Source organism: Poecilia mexicana, unplaced genomic scaffold (genome assembly GCF_051168715.1).
Source record: "Poecilia mexicana isolate PSO_F unplaced genomic scaffold, ASM5116871v1 scaffold_7, whole genome shotgun sequence".
In the NCBI taxonomy this organism is placed as follows: domain Eukaryota; kingdom Metazoa; phylum Chordata; class Actinopteri; order Cyprinodontiformes; family Poeciliidae; genus Poecilia; species Poecilia mexicana.
Window position 1 is genome coordinate 13861154 of NW_028263376.1, and position 22054 is coordinate 13883207.

The following is a 22054-nucleotide window of genomic DNA, read 5'->3' on the forward strand; positions in this document are numbered from 1 at the left end:
CTTCTGCCAGTTTTTCATCAGACTTAAAGCAGGCTTTTAGATTTGAACCCATAAAATAAGTGTAACAATTTGGGCAGAATGTAATCCATATATCTGTGTTGAAGTTCAATTCAATTCAAAAATACTTTATTCATCCTAAATGTACCCTAAATTTTGTCCCAGGATGTTGTGCACTGCTGCAGCAGTCAGTCTCACAACGTATTTAAAGAAGCCTCTGAGGAATGAATGTTGCCGTATGAGTCTTATTCATGTCATGAGATGTTCGCAGCTCAGTTTCTGGGCAGAAGAGATGATATTCCAAATGTTATTGTAGAATATTGATTTATGACAACATTTAATTTCTCTAGAAGTTAAATTAAGGAATTAAGGTTTCTTTTATTCATTATAGTCCTGAACATTATATTTGCCAACCAAAATTCTTTATTAAGCCATAAAATCATTTTAATGGCCTCAATAATTAATTTTTTACGATGAAACAATCCGGTCTCAAGAGACCTGCATAAACAAATATCAACAGTGTGCTGAAGCTATATTTTAAAAACAATGATAGGAGAGACTGATGAGGTCATAAGGTCATCAAGTGTGCTTCAGTTTTAATGTTGTTTTTGCAGATGGTTTCACATTTTGGTATATGGTTGGATTCATGTTAGATCCTGTTATTATAACAACGCCTTTTCCAGCAAAACATCCCCAAACCATGATACCTCCACCTCTATTCTTCAGATTTGGAAAGACGAGAATGTTGGTTTTTGTTTATGTAAAACTGATTTGTTCTAAAATAACTCAGTCTATGTTCTCTCTAAAAAGACGTTTGCCAAGTTAAATTTATGCTGTCTCTTTCAGAGCGATTTTAGTTGTCACATTCTGAATTTTCTACCTTCTCTTTTGGTAAATTTCAGTTGCAGACTCACTACATTTTCAGGGTTGACGTGCAGAGGAGAGCACAGTTTGAAACAGGGAAGTGATTTCAGTTGGGCTCAAACCTGCAGAGGAAGCTGAACACGTTGCCATGATGTGACTTTTGTGGTTTAGAAAGAGAGAGAAAGCGTGAGAGAGCGACACCCTGAGTTGACTTCACATCGTCTTCTGGTGCTTCTTCGTCTCAAGCTCGAGTTCTTCATGTGGAACCAGCAGCCGGGAGTTCAAATGGGCTGAAGCATCTCACTGCTTCGGTTCACGACTTATCTGTGCGTGAGGATGACCAGCAACGTTAAATCAGCTTCCTCCTCCGCGATAAAAGCGGAGATCAAGAGGTATGACTCCCTCCAGAGTGCAATCAACAGACTCTTCAAGCAGTTTGAGAGAGTGGAGAATCAAACTCTGCGCTCGGGCCTTAAAGTTTACCTCCACAGCATTCAAGGTGAGCTAACCTTTAATTAGCATTATGAATCACTTTTAATTATCTCAGTCTGCATGAGGAACACAAAAAGCTGTTCGAACTTCATGAAAGTTTTCATTTGACATAATAACCAGGAAAAAACGGCATGCATACATCAGCTTCATTACTCTTTTAATCAGCCTTCTTGGTGTGGTGCAAGGAAATAAGACTGTGTGGGTGATTGATATCTTCCTTTCAGCTTCCTGTCACCGTCTGTGTGACTCGGTGTGTTTTCCTGAGGCTAAGGTGTTCGAGTTTATTCTCAGTTCTCTCTGATCGTGAAAGAAAATCGCCTCTTGGTACCTATTTTGCATCGGCATTAAGCATCAGTCGGCCTCTGGACATAGGGAGACTAAATGGCAACATCCTTTAGCAGCCATCTCCATAGTAGCGAGATGAAACCTGCTGTGTGGCCTACTTCCTGTCTGCCAATCTGCAACTGCCCTCAAAGCCACTTCCTCTCATACAAGCAGGGCTTTTACTTGAAGCTGATCAGTTTTACATCACATCCTTGCATTGCTACTTCCTATATTCTTGTTAAAGTGACAAATGTGACACAGATAGATTCTTTAGAAATGAACGTCACATTTTCTTTTTCCATTTGTTTGCAGAGGTATCGCGTGTTTGACCTTCAGAGGAGGGAAGTTCTCAAATTGGACGGCTAAAAATTATAAACGCTTATTGGAAAGCTGAAAAAAATGTACTTCCAGTATTTGTCTGTGATCTCATCAATGAAGTTTGATTTTGCTGCAAGATGCATTATAGCCTCTACATTTATTTGTAGTTTAAGTTAGCAGCAACTTTTAATTCTTTAGAAATGAACTGCAAGCAGGCAAAATCAAGTTAGCTTGTGAACAAAAATCCTTTAGTAATACATATTTCATTTCATTTAAATAGTGTCACTGCAGGATTTTCTGGCTGAACTTTATATTTATGCTACAGATTTAATCTTTTGTACCACCTTAGAGTTCATAAGAATTTCTTATGTTTTGTGTGTTTTTTTTGTTCCAAAATTAACCATTTTAGATGCAAAGTGCAGTTTTCAAATGCAGAATTTATACCTCACCTTTTTTACAGAACTGTTTTACTTTATCAACATTAGAGGTTTTTTTGGATAAACGGTCAAGTTAATTCAAAAGCAGACACGAAATCTAAACTTTGACTTGCCCCAAATGCCTCAATTATCTTTATTGTTTTAGCCATTTAAAGAAGGAATTTGAATGACTGGTAAGATTGTGTAATATTTTTAGTTATTTTTAGTCCACATATCTTAACAAAACTAATTTACAAGTAACTTTAGAGAAAGATATAGCAGCTTGTTTTAAGACAATTGTTCCCTGATATTGGTGAAAACAAATTAGTTCCACTGGCAGATTATTTAACTAAATAACAAGACATGCTTACAATGTTATAAGTGAAACAATCTGCCAATATTAACCAATATTGAATCAATATTAGGGAATTATTGACTTAAAACAAGCTCCAACAGCTTGATAAAAAAATTACTTGTAAGTTAGTTTGATATCTCATCCGTCCACAAATGTTTTACTAGAAATCAAGATGTTTCTTGGCAAACAAGAAGTGAACATTTATGACCTTTTATGGTTGTTTTGCATACTCTTCTTTTGGAGTAATTTCCTGTAAGTAATAGCGGTGAAGGTTCACTGCTTGTCCTGTTGTCTCTGTGGATATTGGTTGTGTGGGTATGGATAGTGAAATTCACCAATCCATCCATTTTCTGTACACCCTTGTCCCTTAGTGGGGTCAGGAGGTGCTGGTGCCTCTCCAGCTAATGTTTCGGCCGAGATGTGGGGTCACCCTGGACAGGTCGCCAGTCTGGGCAACACAAAGACAGACAGGACTAACAACCACGCACACACTCACCTAGGGAGAATTTAGAGAGACCAATTAACCTGACAGTCCTGTTTCTGGACTGTGGGAGGAAGCCGGAGTACCCGGAGAAAACCCACCATGCACAGGGAGAACATGCAAACTCCATGCAGAAAGACCGGGGCCGGGAATCGAACCCAGAGCCTTTTTACTGCAAGTGAAATTCAACTTTCTCAAAAACCAAATAATAGTTATTTTATGATTTAACCAGACCTAAATGGACTAAATTAAGTAGTCCAATTGCTGTTATAACAGTTATTAAATTCAATATTATTGTGAAAATTCATTGAGATCTAAATAATTGCTGTGTTTAATTTTCAGAATAATATTGAATTTAATTACTGTTATAACAGCAAATAAAGAAACTACCTAACCTTTAGCATTTGTTTAGAAGAGATAAATCAAGGCAAGTTAATCAAAGAGATTATAAAGTTTCCATTTCAAATATACCTCTTACACCCTCAGGGGGTATAAATAAATTTAAATCTTAACATTTTGGGCAAAACCTTTATGCGGAATAGTTTTTGAAAGATTAAAGCCTCTTTTAGCGGATAATAATAATAAAAAAAAATTTAAAGGCACGTGGAGCCTTTGTTTACAGAGCGAGCCGAGGTCACGTGGCAGCTGGACCCACCGGTGGGTCCGTCGGGTTCTAGGGGTTTTAAGCTGGTTGTACACACAAGTGATTATAACTAAAATACACAGAACTAGCAATAAGATTTTATTTTGGGCAAGATTGTACAGTCAGAGTTAGCGCCAACTTTTAAAATCTTTTAGTAAAAGCTTTTATGAAAAACAGGAAAATAATTGTGCTGACAGGATATTTTATGGAAACATTTCGGATACTCTTCTAGTTTCAGAATAAACATTTATTTTTTGGTTTTTAAAGGGCAGAACAAATTAAGAAGTTAACATTTATAATTGAGAAACAGAAACTCAGTTTTTGTTTCTGTTTTGATCATTTCTTTATTGTTTAGATCTAGTAATTTTAGTTTATTCTTTGTGTTCATTTATACTTTGAACTTGTTTCCAAAGATGAGTGTTTTTCTGTTTTCTGTTTATGTCAGCTTCAGGTTTTTCCCCTAAATTTCTCTCTGCTGTGTTTATATTTCGTTTCCTGCCAGCTAATCACCTCACCAGTATTTAAATTCTCCTTTATTCAGTTAGTTTATTGCCAGATCTTCCCATTAGCAGGAAGCTATTTGGAGTGCTTTTGAAAACGATCCAGATTTCCTCCAAGATGACCATTTAAGTCGAGCAGATGAACTCAAGGCATTTGATTTTCAGGAAGACATCATCAAAATAAAAACAAATTGGATGTATTGTCAAGTCAAAAACAATTAGTAAACAAATTAAATTGCTTTCAAAATTATTCAGGTAATGAATATGTACATTTTAAACTCACTGAAGTAGTCATCAATTAATTTAGAAACTGATTAATTGTTAACTAGACTTGAAATAGTGGCAGTTTTCTGAAAACTCAAAACAGTCACTGCAGTAATTAAGCTAAAAATGTCCAAAATATACACACAATTTTGCATTTAAGATACAGCTATCCCTGTAAAAACAGCTCTGCCTGTAAATATGAAATACCCCAAACTTCTCAAATGGACTAGTTTTACCTTCTCCCAGTTAAAATCCACTAAAATTCAGTAAAGGAATGCTATATTATTGAATTTTTGTCAATAAAATATTAATTTTTATGTTTACAGAATGTTCTGAATTATGTTTATATTCCTCTTTTAATGTATTTCTCATATAATATAAAAATGTTTAAGTAGTGAGAATGTGCCCATTTTTTTATCGAGTTCATTGATTAATCATCAGCATGATTGATAGAATAATTGATTACTAAAATAAATTTTTATTATTTTATGTATAAAATACATAAGTAAGCAAGTTTCTTTCTTTAATTTTCCTTTTCAAGATTCAGTCCCAATACTCAAGTCTTCAGTTTGAGTCTGAGAAAACTAAACGTATCGCTGGTGAGATCAGAATATTTAGTTTATTTCTCTTCAGGGCAGATCTGCGTAGCTCTGAGGTGTTTTTAAGAACTGGCTGATCTTCATACATTATGAAAGGCCTGACCCTCATATCATGAGCAGAAAACTGTTTTTGTATAATTAGTCTGCTTGAGTGTCAGTGCTTTAGCGCGGATCAAAGCAGGAGAATCCTCGCTGGGACCTGGCTCTAAAAACAGAGCCAGCGCTCTCTTGGATGTAGTCGAGTGGCTTTATGTCAAAGGAACGGTGAAAAAAAGACAAAAATAGTAGATAAAAAAGGAGGAGGTTCTCCTGGGAGCTATAGGAAGCTGAAATGTCAAAAACTACTGCAATGTTGAATAAAATAAAATATTTTCCAAATAAAAAAGATCATTACATGTTACATGTTAAATTGTTGCCTAATACTTCCATACCTGAATTACTGTGTGGAGATCTGAAATTTGTAACACACCAGTGTACAGCAGTGGTGTGTTATCCAAATTATTGCTGCATCAGATTATTTTCATGCAGCTAATGAAATATTTCTTATATTGCATACTTTAAAATTTTATTATTAAATAGAGTAGAAATTTGTAGAAACAATAAATTTAAATTCTTATCACAAAAGCATTTATTATGATGTATAAAAAAAACATTCAATGAGTGCCCACCATGATAAAATAATATAATAAGCTAAAAAAAATTTAATAAGGTTTGTAAGGGATATATTAACAAATATTTTGAAAATGTCATCATATATTATTTTTCAATAATATATATATATATATATATATATATATATATATATATATATATATATATATATATATATATATATATATATACACGTGCGTGCGTGCGTGCGTGCGTGCGTGCGTGCGTGCGTGCGTGTGTGCGTGCGTGTGTGTGTGGTGCTCACTGCAGCATGGAGTGGAGAAATATGGCAGCTCACAGTGAAGGAGAAATGAAAAATCACCCAGCATGACCACTGCCCTTGGCCGCCGGCCATCTGACAGCTCCCACCCAAACGTGCAAATGGTGTGTTGGGGATTCAGCGTCGTTTGGACGTGTGCATGCGTTATTCATATAGATGTGTCACAATAAGGAGAATTTCACAGTGCAGTAATGCAACCTGCAGCATGCGCTGCATCTCGCTCAGACTGTGTTTTACGTACAGCTAGAAAACACAGCTTCAGCTCTCTGTTTACTCTCTGTTTCCTCTGAGGATGCGTAGCTTCCCCTTGAGCCAAAGGCGGTTTTTCAGAGCTCTTTTGTATTCAGTGTGAGTATTTAATGCCCTCTCGCTGACTGAGGCAGGGAGTGGGACCAGGCGGAGCAGGTGGACCGCCACATCCTGTATTATGAGGAGATGGCTGCTGTGCACTGGTGTGTTAGGAAATATTTCACATCAAACAGTTTCTTTTTCTTTTTTCCCCTCCCCCGGAGAGTAATTAACATGAAATTACAGCCGGTAATAACTCAAGCGATCGGTGTGTAATCGTGTTTTCTGCAGTGTGTCTGGTGTTGCAGCAGTTCCTCTTGTATAATTGGTTTTGAAGATGTAGTTTACAAAAGAAAACCTACAGAATATTTATTTACTCCTTTAAAATAATCTGAAAGTTGCTGCTTAATTACTGTCAAGTATATTTTCATAATTTCTACCTACTGGTTAATTTTTCATGATCTGATGGCTTAAAAATGTAGTGCAAACCTGAGCAAATAACTATTAAAATAAGGTAAATATAATCACAATATTTAGAACTCCTGAACTTACCACAACCCATATTTTCCTTAAGATTTATTAGTATTTTATGTGAACGCAAAGTAGTGCATAATTGTGCAGTAGAAGGAATATAGTTCCTAGTTTTATTCTTTAAAAGAAATAAATAATTTGTAAAGTTATGGCCTACAACTGAGTAGGGCCATATCAGAGAATAAAATGATCAAAAAAAGTCATTTTAATGGGAGAAAAGCTTCAATAGTTGTGAAGATCTAATCACCTTTTCCTGTCTCTGTTGTTCTTTCTTTGAAACAAACTCAGCAGTTTGTTCAGTCGTTTCAAAGTCCTGCTGCTGCTGCTGATAATTTAATGCTGGCGTTTTAGAAGAGGAAGTACTTCCTTATTTGTCAAACTGATAGCAAAGTGCAGCTTCAGAAGGTGATCATCATTCTTCATTTTAATGCAGAGTAACACTGCTTGGAGTTCTCATGAAACTTTATTCTGGAATTATCACAACTTTAATTTTTTTATTACTTTATTCTCATAATATTCCAGTATTAAGTCAACTTTATTCTGGTACTATTACAGTTTTATTCTAGTACTTATAGAACTGTTTTTAGGTATTGTTACAACTTGATTCTTGCATTAATATATATTTATTCTGGTAATATAATGACTTTGTTATAGTATTATTACATTTTTAGTCTCGTTTATTTTATACTCATATTCTTACAACTTTATTTTGGTATTATTGCATTGACTATATTCTCATATTATTACGATGTTATTCTGGTATTATTACACCTTTATTCTGATATTATTACATCTTTATTATCACATTACTAATGTGATAATAAATGTGTCATTAATTTCTTTATTCTGACAATACAATATTTTATTACAGTATTATTACAAGTTTATTCTTGTATTATCATTACTATATTCTTACGACTTTATACTCGTATTGTTATGACTTTTTCTTGGTATTATTATGACTATTTTTGTATTATTTTGACTTTATGTTCATAATATTATGACTTTATTCTCATGTTATTACTCTCATATGATTTTGACTTTAAGATAAATTTGTAAAACAACCTGAAGGTGCACTTTCAAGCTGTAAATATTTTGAGTCACTAGCAGATTTGCATAAAGAACAACACTTTTGCCTATTTTTATTTGACAGGTCACATCTCATCCACTTTAGCAGGAAGAGTCTTTGCATCGTACCCAATATTTTCCATCCTTTTCCATTTTAAGACTTTAATTAGTTGGACAAATATGTTACCATAAGGACATTTTACGTCCTGTGTTGGTGGGATAAGTTTTATCCTTCACGACTTGACAAAAATGACCCACTGGCTTCACGTTGGGTGACAAAATATGAAGAATCTCAAAGTTACTGTATGCAAAATGAATATTTTCATTACGCTTGCATTGTGTCTGTCTTATATTGATGTCCAACATGCTGTCAATGTCTCACACTGGGAGCCAAGAGCTCACCCGCTTTGACTAATGAACACACACTAGTAGGCAATAGACTACAGATCAATAAACTCAGTGGAAATCTCTTTCATTCAGCACACTCACTCACAGACACAAACACCGTTTTTATACCCTGGGAGAAATTACAACACAGAGGATGGCAGAGGAGGAAGAGGAGGAAGAGGAGGAGGGGATGATTGTGTCACCAGAGCCAGGAAGATTGTAACACCTTAGCAACAAATAAGCCAAGCCTCCCACTGAGGAGGAGCCACACACTTTTTCACACAAACACGGAGAGGCAGCTGAAGACCGATGAAGGATGGTGATGAAACCTAGACAGCAGCAGCAGTGATGCACAAAGAAAGAAACACACACACACACACACACACACACAGAGAGAGAAAAAAAAGCATTCCTCTTTGTTTCCTGCTTCTTTCTGTTTGTCATTGCCGTTTAACCTTGCCTGCTTGCCTCTCCCTGTCACTGATCTTTCCTCCTGCAGTGTCGCCTCGTTTAGCAGCTTTTTCAGCCACTTTGTGTGTGCGTGCGCGCGTGTGTGTGGGTGGGTGTGTGCACCGCTGGTTTACCACCAGCCGAAGGGGAGGGGATGGAGATGGAGATGGGATGAGCAATAAAAAAGCAGGGACGGTCTTAGTGGTTGGGAAAGGACAGAAGAAGAAGAAGAAGAAACACGGATCTCTCTGCATTGTATGGATTCCATATTGGATCGGGGAGGGGCTTGGTGAGGGAGGGGCACCGAAGACTCCTGGTGAAACGCAGAGGAGGGAGGGTGGTGATGTGCTCCGGACCCGCTGAACCCGAGTGACGGCGCTTCGGTCGGAGGGCTTCGGAGCGGTGACTCGCCTCAGCCTCACCGCCTCCTCCGTGGTGCCATGCTCAGCAACAACGCCCGACGCGCTGGGAGGACAGAGGTGCTCCAGGAGTCGGAGACAGGAGCGTGATGGACATCTCCACATATCCACCCGGACTCCTGCTGGCTTCTCCTCCGGATCCCCTGCGGCACCTCCTCATCAGCGAGGTGGCGCACTCTGCAAGACTCACCCATGGTGATGATCACGGTTCGGGTGTCCTGTGCCATGCTGCTAATGAATTTTCACCTGTCCACTTAACAGCTGCTCTTCCTCTCGTTATTGATGACGTACACTGCAGGGCACTTGCTATTCTGATCTGAATCAAGGTTGTTGTTTTTTTTATTGCTGCACGGACTGAACAGCCCTCCAGAATGGGTAAACAACTGCCATCAAGAAGGATTCATCGGGCATGATAATGAAGACGAGCGAGTGCCTGAGTAGCGGTTTGCATCTGCAGTGATAGGTTTTAATTGGCTGTTTCCAGGAACAAAAGAGCTGCTTGGGCTGCACTGGCAGAAAGCTGATAGAGTTTTTGCTCAAATGTCGAAGAAGGGTGACAATCGGCAAAGAAATCTGTGACTGAAATCAAGAAACTTTGAAGCAGGAATTTGAGGGATGGATGAAACCAGTCGTCCCTCTGCAGTTGAGTCTTCCGAGGAGGTTTTTGTCTCCGCTGAGCCGTGGGAATCCTTCATACCTCAACAAACTGGCAAACTTGTTCATGGTCTTCTGTCCGGTTTCATTCATTGACTGGAGATCCACCAAAGCCTGACCCCATGAGTGGAGGAGGCGCCCTGCAGCAACGAACCACCTACCTCATCTCCCTCACCTTGGTGAAGGTAGAGGCTGTGGAGGAGAATGGCGGGGAGGCCAAGAAAAGCACCCAAGAGAAGGAGGCGGAGGCCGACCACGAAAGAAGTCCAGGGGAAGAGATTGGGGCTCCGATCCTGGCTGAGAATGGAGCTGGAGAGAGAAAACCTCGTAGTCCTCAGAGAGATACCGTAGATGCTGCAGGTAAAGCCCCTGAAAAGCCACCACGCAACCTCTCAATCCCCCTACCTGCTGAGAGAGGTACCATCCAGCAGACCAGGTCTGTAGACGCCGTTGAGTCAATGCAATGCTGGTCTCCATCACTGATCACAACACCGCCAACCGAGCTGGTCGAACCGAGCCGAACTCCCACAAGGACCAGCTTCCCTATCCGGCCAGCGGGACAGCGGCCCGTGAGTCTGCTGAAGTCCCACAGCAGCGTGACCACCCGAGGCCGCGACTCCAGGGAGGGTCGGGAACGCAGCCCTACCTCGGCCCAGAGCCTCGACCGAAAGGACTGCCGCGTGACGACGCGGTCGCCCGGTCCCTGCAGGGCATCATGGGCCGAAGCAAGCCGACCGGAAGCCTGGAGGGACCTACGGGACGAGTCTCAAACTGGGATGTCTCTGGACATCGGAGGTGGTGTGGCCGCGGTGATGAGGGACATCCCCAGGAAGGACCGGCTGAAGACGGGCTCGGCCTCCCTCCCTGCTCCAGCCAACCAGGTCCCCAAACCGGCACGTAAGGGTAAAAGCCGCACGCTGGACAACAGCGACCTGAACAGCCTTTCTGAGGACCTGGGGCTGGTCAGGGACACCCAGCAGGCGCAGCAGGGTCAGCGAGGCTCTGCTAAAGACAGGAAGATGCTCAAATTCATCAGTGGCATTTTCACCAAGAGCAGCTCAGGGGCGGCAGGGCCAACATCCGCAGCTCCTCCTGTCTACATACAGAGAGATTCTAGCGAGGAGGAAGGTAGGAGGTCACAAACACTGTAGGGTTGGGCGATATGGCTTAAAATTAAATCACTTTTTAGTTTTTGGTTAAAATTGATCTTGTTTTTGTTAATATGACTATATTCTCAAGATTAGATAAAAAAAAAAGTATTGTAGCCTGACCCTAATTGTACAAGTACAAAGTTACTTTATGTTTTATAGAAAAGAAAGTGGAAAATCGATTAATCGGAGATTTTATTTTTAAGTCATATCGCCCAGACCTAGCAAACAAAACATGGGACCCTTTTTTTCCCCAAGGGCAGCTGTGGCTACAATACAGTAGCGTCATCTTAAGTTATAAAGTAGTTATAGATAAAATTAATCAATTATTATTGCTATGGGAGATCTGGCTTAGACATAAAATCAAAATTTTTGTTGGGTTTTTTTCATACCAGATTCGATTTTAATTTTTTTTTCTAAAATGGAAATAACAAATGACAGAAAAATATTTTCAGAAATTGGCTTTTATTTCTGCCATCTTTTCTCTGGACTAAACGATGGAGAATTAGGTCCAGGCTATGAGAATTTTTGTTAACTTAGGAAAAAAATGTCATATTAGTAGAAAACGACACAATTTTACCAGAAAATACTGATTTTATTTTCAAGCGATAGTCACCCAGCCCTAGCTAAGAAGTTGCAGCTAAGGCTGGGCAATGTGGCTTAAAAAAAATCTTCTGATTTTTTTTTTTTTCAGATCCAATTTTAATAGTTGTTTTCTATGCTTAATTTCTAAAAATGGAATTACAAATGACAGGAAATATTTAAATTTTGAGAAAATTGTCATAATATTAGCAGAATGAGTCAAAAATTCACTAGAAAGGCTTAAGTTATGCATTTGTATCAGTTTTACAGATTAGGAAATATTTAAAATTTCAACATGGTCAATTTATTTTCAGCAGCAGGACTTTGAAACGTTTGAGCAAACAGCTGAATCTATTTTGAAGAAAGACGCTGGTTGCATTAGATATCATTACCAAGCTTTTTTATTAAAACAACTTTTTTCTCATAATTTTAACAAAACGCTCAACATTCCTTATTTAAGTTTTGCTATTTTTCATGAGTTCTTATAAAATTATTATTTAAAGCTCCTGGAAATACAACTGTATCCTGGTAATATTAACACTTTATTCACGTATTATTGTTGTATGACTTTATTATTGTGCTACTACCACTGTATTCTTGGAATATGACTTTTTGCTAGGAATTAATGTTTTTTTTAGTAGCTTTTTATTTATTTCAGTTGTCCCTTCTGAGAGTTTTACATTAAAGGACATAACTAGAGTATAGTCATAATATTAGCTGAATAAAGACACAATTTTATCAAAAGAATTATGAGAAAAAGATTGTTTTAATGAGAAACAATCTTGTATAATTAATTTCTTTGCTATTTTTTGTGACAGATTAAAATTACGACTTTATTCAACTTCATTCTTGTGTATTTTACTGTCATAAGTCTGTATTTTTGTAAATAAAATAAAATAATGATTAGTCTAATCCATATATTCCCGAATGAAAAGTCTAAGTTTTGATTAAACAAGATGGCGGCCTTAGGCGTGTGCATCACTCCAAACCACGGAAACCCAAACAGCAAATTAGTTTAAAAACATCCAAGTTTTCCAAAGACTAGATCTTCAGAAACCCAAAAATTCGACCAATTGATTAAAAGAAAAATCGATTTATCGCCCAGCCCTACGCCACTCTGCAGCTCATGATCTTCCCTTAGCGTCTTTTCTGCAGGATTTTTTCTGAACATGTCCTCTTCCTCCGTGCAGAGGCATCCATTTGAAATGAGTCAGGCTGGAATTGGGTGGGGTTGATCTTTTTTAGAGAGAAACCTCTCACAGGCTGTAATAAAGTCACGTGGCTTGGGAACATTTTCCTGCCGCCATGTGCATCTGGTTCCCGAGTGATACAGGAAACAAAAACTACCGTTTGGTGCGATGATTGCCAAAAGAATCGTCTTAATCTAATTCCCCTCAGAGCGGGGGCAGATTTCACATGGCTGCAGGGGTAATCAGCCTTCACACACACTGACACTGACACCCCACACACTGGTGCACCTTGTTTTCTCCCAGTGTGGGTTTAAATCTCATAATGTCACCGGAGTATCTGTTTGGCGCCACAACCGATCGGGAACATTTTTAATCCCGTCTTTGATATTTTCCACCCACCGCACCTTCTGCAGCTGGAGATTCATTTTCTCTCCATCTCTCGCTTTCTCTCTATCTCTCTCTCTTTGTTTCAGTCTGGTTTTATTTAAATTCACTGGGGGGCGAAACATGTGCAGCGATTCAGGGATTTGAATAAAAATAGATTTAAAGATTTGTGACATCCAACAGAGCGCGCCTTTTTTATTTTTATTCGTTTACTCATTGTGTATTCACGCCGTTTCACACGCGCGCGCGCATAAACTAGCCTCTGTATGCACGGCATACACATGCACGCACACGCTCAGGAGCAGGAGGAAGTGTTGCCATGGCAACCGTCAGACCCGGGCTTCAGTGGCAAGCCGTTGTAACATAAAATCGTTTTTCCCAAAAAATAATTTTTTGTTTGTTTCATTGAAATTTTAAAATGCTACGTAAATCTGTGACGTTTTTCCTAATTGTAGATGTCCGTAAAGTCATTCTGACTAGTCAGACTGTTAATTAAAAAGTGTATGGCAAGCCTTTTTAACATAAAATCGCTTTCCACTGACTATCCGAGGATGACTGGCTGGTTTATTCAACAGACTCATATATTTTTGAAACACAGAGTTTAAAAAATATGACAGGTAGGAACATTATAATAAGACATTCTACATTCTAGATATCTATAAATTCATTTTTGACTGTTCATGGTAATTTAAGATATCTGCATTTACATTCTGACTAATATCTTCAATTACATTTTGACCTGAAAATTAATTTCAAGAAGATATTTTAAATGACGTGATCAGAATTTGTCATTTGAAGAGTCAAACATCCATAATTATAATTTAAGATATTGCAAACGCAATTATGACTAGTCAAAATTTCATTTCCAGATATCTCAACTAAAATTTTGCATTTTGTGCTGTGCAATATCGGAGAACACAAACTTTGTGAACATGAAGACTGCTTCTGAAATCTACAAAGAATCCCCAATTTGACATTGCTGCATATTCAAAAATCTTTTGTCGGTTTTTATCTTGAATTTTTCAGTTTTATTTAATTTTCAAAATGCCATGTAAATATGTATCGCTTTGGCTAAACAAAATACTAATACAAGATATCAGTAAAATCTTTCTGACTAGTCATCACTTTAATTAAAGATGTGTCAAATAGAAGAAAACCCATCTAATAAAAGATATCTCTACTTTATTTGGAGTTTATAGTTCTAGATATTTCTTATTTAGCTTTGCCTCGTCATTATTTGCTTTCAATATATCTGCAACTTAGTTTGAACCACCCAAAACTATCTAAAAATACATTTAAAGTATCTTGAATTATGGTGTTATTCAAGATTTTTAATTAGAATTATGACTAATCGGAACAGAATGTGAGATATCTTTAATGTACTTTAACTGTCATAATTCAGTTGTTGATATTTGACATGTGTGTTTCTGATGGTAATTCATAGTAGATATACTGAATATACTGAAATCTTCCATACAAATTAATGGTAATCTGACGTCATTTACTAGTCACAATGTAATTAGGTATTTTGTGAAATCAAATTATAATTAAAGAAATCTGGTGTGGCAAAACTGATTTTATGTTAAATCGGCCTGCCATACTACAGTAGTATTGCTGCTGTTACAAAGGCAGCAACGCCTGATGGAGAGGAGGAAGACGAGATGTGAAAGAAGATGTAATATATTTGAGATAGAGGGGAAGGTTTTAAGGTTTAAGAGAAACAGAATAAAGTTGAATATTTGAGTGTTCACACATAAACTGGATGGTTGAAATGGAGGTAATTGGGATTCTGTGGAAATGTGCGCAGCGAAGCAGCTGAAGGACTTCACTGTCTAATCACTTCTGGCTCCAGCACCAGGCCATAAAAAGGGCTTTCAGTCAGAAAGACACAATGAGACAGACTGTCAGTGTGTGTGCCTGTGTGTGTTTTGTGTGGTAGGAATTGCCCTTTTTGTGTGTGGAAAGAGTCAGACTGCAGCAGCAGCTCGCATGAAAGCCCACTTTCACCATGGATTCGTCTGCCACAGATTTAGTTTGTATTTGAAAGACACAAACAGCCACACCTTCTATCTGTTACTCTCTTTACTATCAGTTAGAAATTATAAAAAGTCAATTTTTCTTGGATTGAGAAAGTTTCCTAGATCTTTGTGACTGTTGCCTTTTTTTGGGAGTTAACTTGAAGAATTTGGATTCAACAAATCTAGAGTATTTTCACACCTGATTGTCCGGTAGGCTCGTCTCGATTGGGTCCAAAATTACAACATTTGTTAAATTTTCACTTTCAAATGAACCCCACCATTTATAAAACGTTCTTACCATTCGCCTGTGGGGGGCGCTACACCAAGAACCACTGAAGGAAACGATACAAAACCCACAGAAGAAGACAAGAGCCCAACTTCCTTCTAGTCGAAATGTATGTTATATTTACCCAGAATGCCCTGCTCTGTAGCCCGCTTACTGCTTTTGGAACTTTCTCTTCAAACAAACTAAACAGGCTTGGTGTAAATACAACCCTAGGTCTCGGTTTGCTTGAAGAGAACTCTGGTATGGTTCGAATGCATATGAACGCCAATCAGACCAGAGACCACTTCAAAAGTAGGAAGTGAGCTATAGAACAGGGTATTCTGGGTAAATGCAACCAAAACAATCAATCCAGCGCTAGCAGGAAAAATGGCTCGTAGTCTTATGCCAGAGGCAAAAACAAAATCCTACAACTGGTAAAATCTGACACCACTCCGTTTTAGTTTGCATTTGTAAAGAAAGACGTTGTGCTCAGTACTCTACGGAGGTCTTTGTGTCGTTTCCTTCAGTGGTTCTTGGTGCAGCGCCACCACAGGCAAGGAGGGGAACAGGTTTCTCAAAGTGGTTGGTTTACAGAGCAGAGTGAAAGTGAACACGATAGGTGAAAATGTAACAAACATAGCTATTCTGATCCCTAATCCAACCGAGTTTCTCAGAATATCAGCTGCCAAGTTCTCCAGAGTCCTGCTAATCATGTCATTATTTGACTCAACCATGCTGAAGCTGAGACACATCTAAAAGTTTTACTTAACCAATGATATAGCATTAGCTGCATTTAAATCCGTCTTATCTTTCAGGCAGCAGAGGGACCTTCCGGCCTTAGCAGATAATTTTTCTGAAATGGGGAAGTACATTTCAAAGACTTTCTATAGTCTTTCACTTCTGCCGGCCCAGTTTGCAGTGACTCATTGTTATTCCTATTAGGGCATCGCTACAACGATCAATTTTAGCTCCATTTTCTACTTTGAGGAAGGAGACAGTGTGAAAAGCTAAGACATCTTTGAGCAGCAGATGGATCAAACCATCTGGTTTCTAGCAGCACACTGCTTTTCCCATGCTTTAAATAAAGGACAGATAAGTTGATAAAGAGCATCATGGTTGCAGCTTACTGGTTTCCCCGCTGTGAATTAAAGGTTATATTCATAACTGTGACCTGCAGGACCACCCGTGAAACTCATATTGCAGATGTGTGATTTATCACCCCTTCCAACAGGCAGTTAAGATGGCTGCCCTCCTCTCTGTGTATAATCAACATGATGAATCCCCTCCCTGTGTCTGCAGCTCGCTGAACATTTGTCTACCTGTCTTTTTAGTAAATATCGCCAACAGTCAGGAGTGGATGCTGAGCCGATCCATCCCGGAGCTGAGAGTGGTGAGTTTCCATCACTGCAACTGATGGATCACGCATTCAGCTCACAGTAAAAACCGATTCTGAGTAATAAAACTGTAGAGAAACTGTTTCTTTCTTTTTTTTTTTTTTTGCACAGTTCAGCATAACAGGAAACATATTACAGTAGCTAATGTTTGGTTTTCTGCTGAGTTGCAGCAGTTGCTCTCTGGGAAAATGATGCCTTTCATCCCAGTAAATCCATTTAAACATGAACCACTTTTTCTATTTTTAACTTTTTGATTTGTCAAGTTAGAAGTCCCTAAAATATGTCATAATTTTACAAATTAAAATCACGTTTATAATAAACCAAGCATGTCATATTTTAATTAGACATATAAAGTTGTCAAACTCTTTTTTAGGGAGGGATAGGTGTAGGTATTCATCATACCGTTTATCATTTATTGTGAAAATGTTCGATTTTGATTTATTTTTATGATACGTTTCAGTTATTAGTGATAAAAAATAGAAATAGAAATAGTGCAGATTAGTGGGAAAATATATACATTTTTAAGTAACAGAAGAAACCTTTTTCAAGTGGGAATATTTTTCAAGAATATTTGTGCTGGAGACACTGAATGCTCTGCCATGCAGTCACAGCCATACAGTTACCTGACATAAATATATAATAGTTTTTTATCATAATATTTAAGTTACCACAAAATATCACAAGATAATTCAAAGTCCATATTTGCAAATAATTTTACATCCTAAACACAGAAAGAGTTTTGCCTGTTTGTATTGGTAAAACAATTAATCGGATTAACCGTAATGAATCAATTATTGAAATAATCGTCAACTAATTGAGTAACTAATTAATTGTTATTAGGACAGCCTGAAAGAACAACACGCTCAGAGCAGTAAGTAAGCCAAAACTGTACAAAAAGATCTACATTTTGCATTAAAGATAAAACAAAAAACTTTGTCCGTAAATATTTTCTACCTAAAACTCATCAAGTGGCTGTTTTAGCTTCACCTGGTTAATAAAATCTCATATTAACCACCTTTTACTATTCATTTATTAATCAATTAATCCCAAAAATAATCACCAGATTTACTCTAGGCTGGTGATAAATTGAGCAGAAAAAATCAAAATCAACATCTTTTCACATGTTGACTTTAGCAGTTACAAAAGCCATATTTTTATTAAAAATATGGCAAACAATACAATGAGCTAATGCTTTCTGAGATCATTTGTGCAAGCACAGACACAAATTTTCTGACAACTGTTATATAGATGTAAAAGAGAACCTTAAAATATAATTTTCTTTAATTAAAGCAGCATAATCTCCCACTGAAAGAGAAATCCAACATTTAATTTAAGAACATGTACTCTGCAGGGACTAAAATACCACGTTAAGAGATAATTAGTAAGAAAAATTCTCTGGTGGTCTAATTGTTGCTGCTAACTCCTTCTACAGCCTTACTTTGCAATCTCCAAGATCAGCCATGTCCAAACCTTTGACACATTTTAACTGATGTTAGACAAAAGACATTTTCATAAATTGAAAATTATATATTTGTTAATTATAGCAAAAGTTTTACTCATTTGTATTTAAACTTTGGGGAATCAATTGTTTTCTATTGCTTCGTCAGGACAAAAGAGGATTTTCAGTTGTCTTCGTGACAAGAATCTGATTTGGGTCGCTCTTTACTCTGAATTTTTTTGTTTTTAGCCCAGTTTGATGAAAGACTGCAACCAGGTCTGCTTTTGACCAAGTCACTGGATGTCTGTGATCTTGTTCTCTATTACAATAAAAGCAAAACATTCGATTAATAAACGAAAAATGCTTTGTTTTATCTAATTGTCTGACAGTAAAAACCGCATTCAGATGGTCCAGAGTTCTCCATTATGCTCTCATTGTTTGAGCTCACTAGGCCTGCAGCTACCAATTATTTTAGTAATCAATTATTCCATAGATTACTATAGTGATTAATCGATTATTATGATGATTAATCGGATTTAAAAAATTGCCATATTTTGCAAATTTTTCATTTAGCCTTTCTATACATAATATCTGAAACATTAAAATATGCAAATAAGCAAATAGTTGAATTACTTTTTTTAATAAGAAAACAATTTTATGTCCTAAAATGCAATAATGTAGCATTCCAATAATGAGCACTTGGTCATTTGTTGCAAAGGATGCATCTGTTGCTAAAAATACTACCTTTTGAATCCATAAATGGACAGCAGAAATGTGCTTAACAGGAGATTTTCTTACTCCAGTTAACAATTAATTGATTACTACTTTAGATGACAATTTCTTCATGATTAATCGTTACAGCCCTAATCTTATTTAGTAGCGATAGTTTTGGTGTTAGACTGTAAAGAACATTGTTTACCCAGTGTTGTCACAGTTACAAATTCAGTCAGACGAAATCAGCAAGTGAGAAAGGAACTGAAAGTCTGCATTAAAGTTTTAATTAAGTCTGACAATTTGGTTTGAGATGTTCTCCATCACTGACCATGAATAACTTCTACTTCTTTTAATGTATTTCCTTCCTTTTTGTCTCAGGGCATTCTGGGCAGCTTGAAAAGTGGAAAGTCGGCGCTGGTGAACAAATACATCACAGGCAGTTATGCTGCGATTGAGAAGCCTGATGGTAGAAACGGTTTTGTTTTAAATTAAAGTATTACCTGATTGGCTGTTTTGCAGCTCAGTGGCCTGTTAAATTGCCTTCCCGTTGCTTTTGTTGTTCCTGACAGGTGGAAGGTATAAAAAAGAAGTTCTGGTGGACAGTCAGAGTCACCTATTGCTGATCCGGGAGGAAGCTGGAGCTCCTGACGCACAGGTGTGTTTTATGTAAACATGTAGGCCTGTAACACCTGAATCATCTGTTTGGAGCTACACAGTTCCTCTCAACTCTAATCTTGCTTCACTGTTAGGTCTGCATTTTCTCCCATTGACTTGGATTACTCTGGTAGAATTTCAACTGGACCAATCAGCAAACAGAAAGAGAAGTTGGGAACGGTTATGTTGCTTTTCTGCACTACTTTAAAATTGAAGTCTGCCTGTAGTTGCAGCAATGGCAGCAGAGGGAATGAAGCAGTTCAGTTTGCTTACAAATACCAACATTAGCAGCCAAATTGTTGGGCTCAGCATGTCTTTCTTTGCAGTAGATGATGGTTGTTTACGACCAGGCAATTTGAAGAAAGCTTTGTAGTGTCAAACTGGTGTGTTACATATGTAGTGATTGGGTAACATTTAAATCTTCAACACAGTCCAAATCCTTGAATGATGTGATGGGTTTTTACCAGGCTAGCTCGGAGCTAATGTTTGGTTTTTACCAGGATAGCTTGGAGCTAACGTTTTGTTTTGTTTTCCAGTTCTGCAGCTGGGTCGATGCGGTCATCATGGTCTTCAGTCTGGAGAACGAAGCCAGTTTCCAGGAGCTTTACCAGCTCTACAGCCAGCTCAGTGCTCACCGCTCAGACATCCCCGTCATCGTGGTGGGAACCCAAGGTAAACTCACAGATTACACAGTGGAATTTACTCATCCTGGGATTAAACTTGATTTAACTCACCAAAACAGATGAACATGGGAAAAATAAACTTTTGAATTAATAAACTGTTATTTAGTTGGAAAGACTGGATTGGATAGGTGATGTTAAAGCTGAAAGAGTAAATTCCCAATCCATTCATCCATCCATTGATCCAGCCATCCTCATAGTAATCTGTTTTTTCAATACCATAATTGAGCTAAAACTAGAAAAAGTGTGAAATATTATAATTTAAATATTTTTAATAATTTTGACCAAAATAACATACATAATTCGTAAATCATTTATGCCATATTGTTATAATTTTCCAGTATTCATTTGTCATTTTGGAAAAACCTTTTGTTTGTCATCGTCACCAAATATTGTTACATAATAAAGATATATTAATGCCGTCCTGTTATCCTGGATTGATCAGATAAAATAAGCAGCACCAACCCCCGAGTGATCGAGGACCAGCGCGCCCGGCAGCTGTGCATCGACGTGAAACACTCGCTGTTTTATGAGACCTGCGCCACCTACGGGTTCAACGTAGACCGGGTCTTCTCAGAAGGTGAGCTCATTTCATCCTGACCTCCATCTTAATCAGAGACGAAACGTTTTAACCGGAGCTCTGTGTGGTTTTCAGCCGCCCAGAAGATCGTAGCGCAGAAGAAACAGGCGGCGCTGCTGGCGTGTAAATCTCTTCCCAACTCGCCGAGTCACTCCGGAGGATCCACACCTGGATCAGCGTCTCTACCCGGACAGGTGCCACCAAGGCGGTTTCTGACGTTATCATCACGTTATCGTCACCCTGTTACGTCACCGTATCGCTACACGATATGGTGACGTAACGAGTGTGCTAGCATGAGAGTTAGCGCACTTGCTAGCGCTAGCTGCTAGCATACCAGCTAAAGTAATTTTACTACATCAGAAGCAATAAAACAGAGTTTATTTAATTTCAGTGTCACTTGGAGCTTTAAAGCTGAGATGTTATCCTATATGTTAAAATATATTGACAAATATACCATTAAATACACAGGGAAATGACACATTAATCTATCAGAATATATACCCAATATATTGGGTAATATGCTACAATCTAGAATTGACAGATTCATATTACAATACATTAACAAATATATTTCATTAGAATATTATTTAATATAATAAAGCATGCCTGTGTAAATATATATTGTAATATATTTTAATATGTGAAAAGTGCAAGTCCCTATATATTATTAAATATATTGTAATATATTATGCTGTCATATTTTTCAATACATATTTTATGCTATGAATAAATGCTATAGTGAATTATTAATCAGTATCACTTGATAAATAAAGCAGCATCCTTAATTTTATTAAATCACTTTGAATAACCTAAAAATCTAAACTTTATGAGATGTAATACATGACAATATATTTTTAATGGCTGCAAAAAAATATTTTTACCCTAGTTTCTAGTGCAAATATCTTGGTACACTAGAAATGAGACAAAATAAATTGCAAATAAAATTTCAGCAAGATAAAGAAGCTTGTTGTAAATCAATAAATCCTCAGTATTGTTAAAAAAGTACAAGTTCCAATTTCAGATTAT

General features: G+C 37.5%; 1 protein-coding gene across 2 annotated transcripts in view; it reads left to right on the plus strand.

The window, feature by feature from the left end:
• The first annotated feature begins 960 nt into the window (after positions 1–960).
• The window catches only part of agap2 (ArfGAP with GTPase domain, ankyrin repeat and PH domain 2), a 29184-nt gene continuing 8090 nt past the window's right edge, over positions 961–22054 (plus strand). Inside the window, exons 1-7 of one of the 2 annotated variants that reach the window (XM_014991911.2) lie at positions 961–1360; positions 16900–16958; positions 19493–19580; positions 19684–19769; positions 20305–20440; positions 20894–21028; positions 21104–21222. In XM_014991911.2, the coding sequence (XP_014847397.1) occupies positions 1198–1360; positions 16900–16958; positions 19493–19580; positions 19684–19769; positions 20305–20440; positions 20894–21028; positions 21104–21222 (786 nt within the window). In that variant the 5' untranslated portion in view covers positions 961–1197. Of the gene's footprint in view, positions 1361–10088; positions 11110–16899; positions 16959–19492; positions 19581–19683; positions 19770–20304; positions 20441–20893; positions 21029–21103; positions 21223–22054 lie in introns of those variants that run through there. The other variant, XM_014991908.2, reaches the window with a different exon arrangement.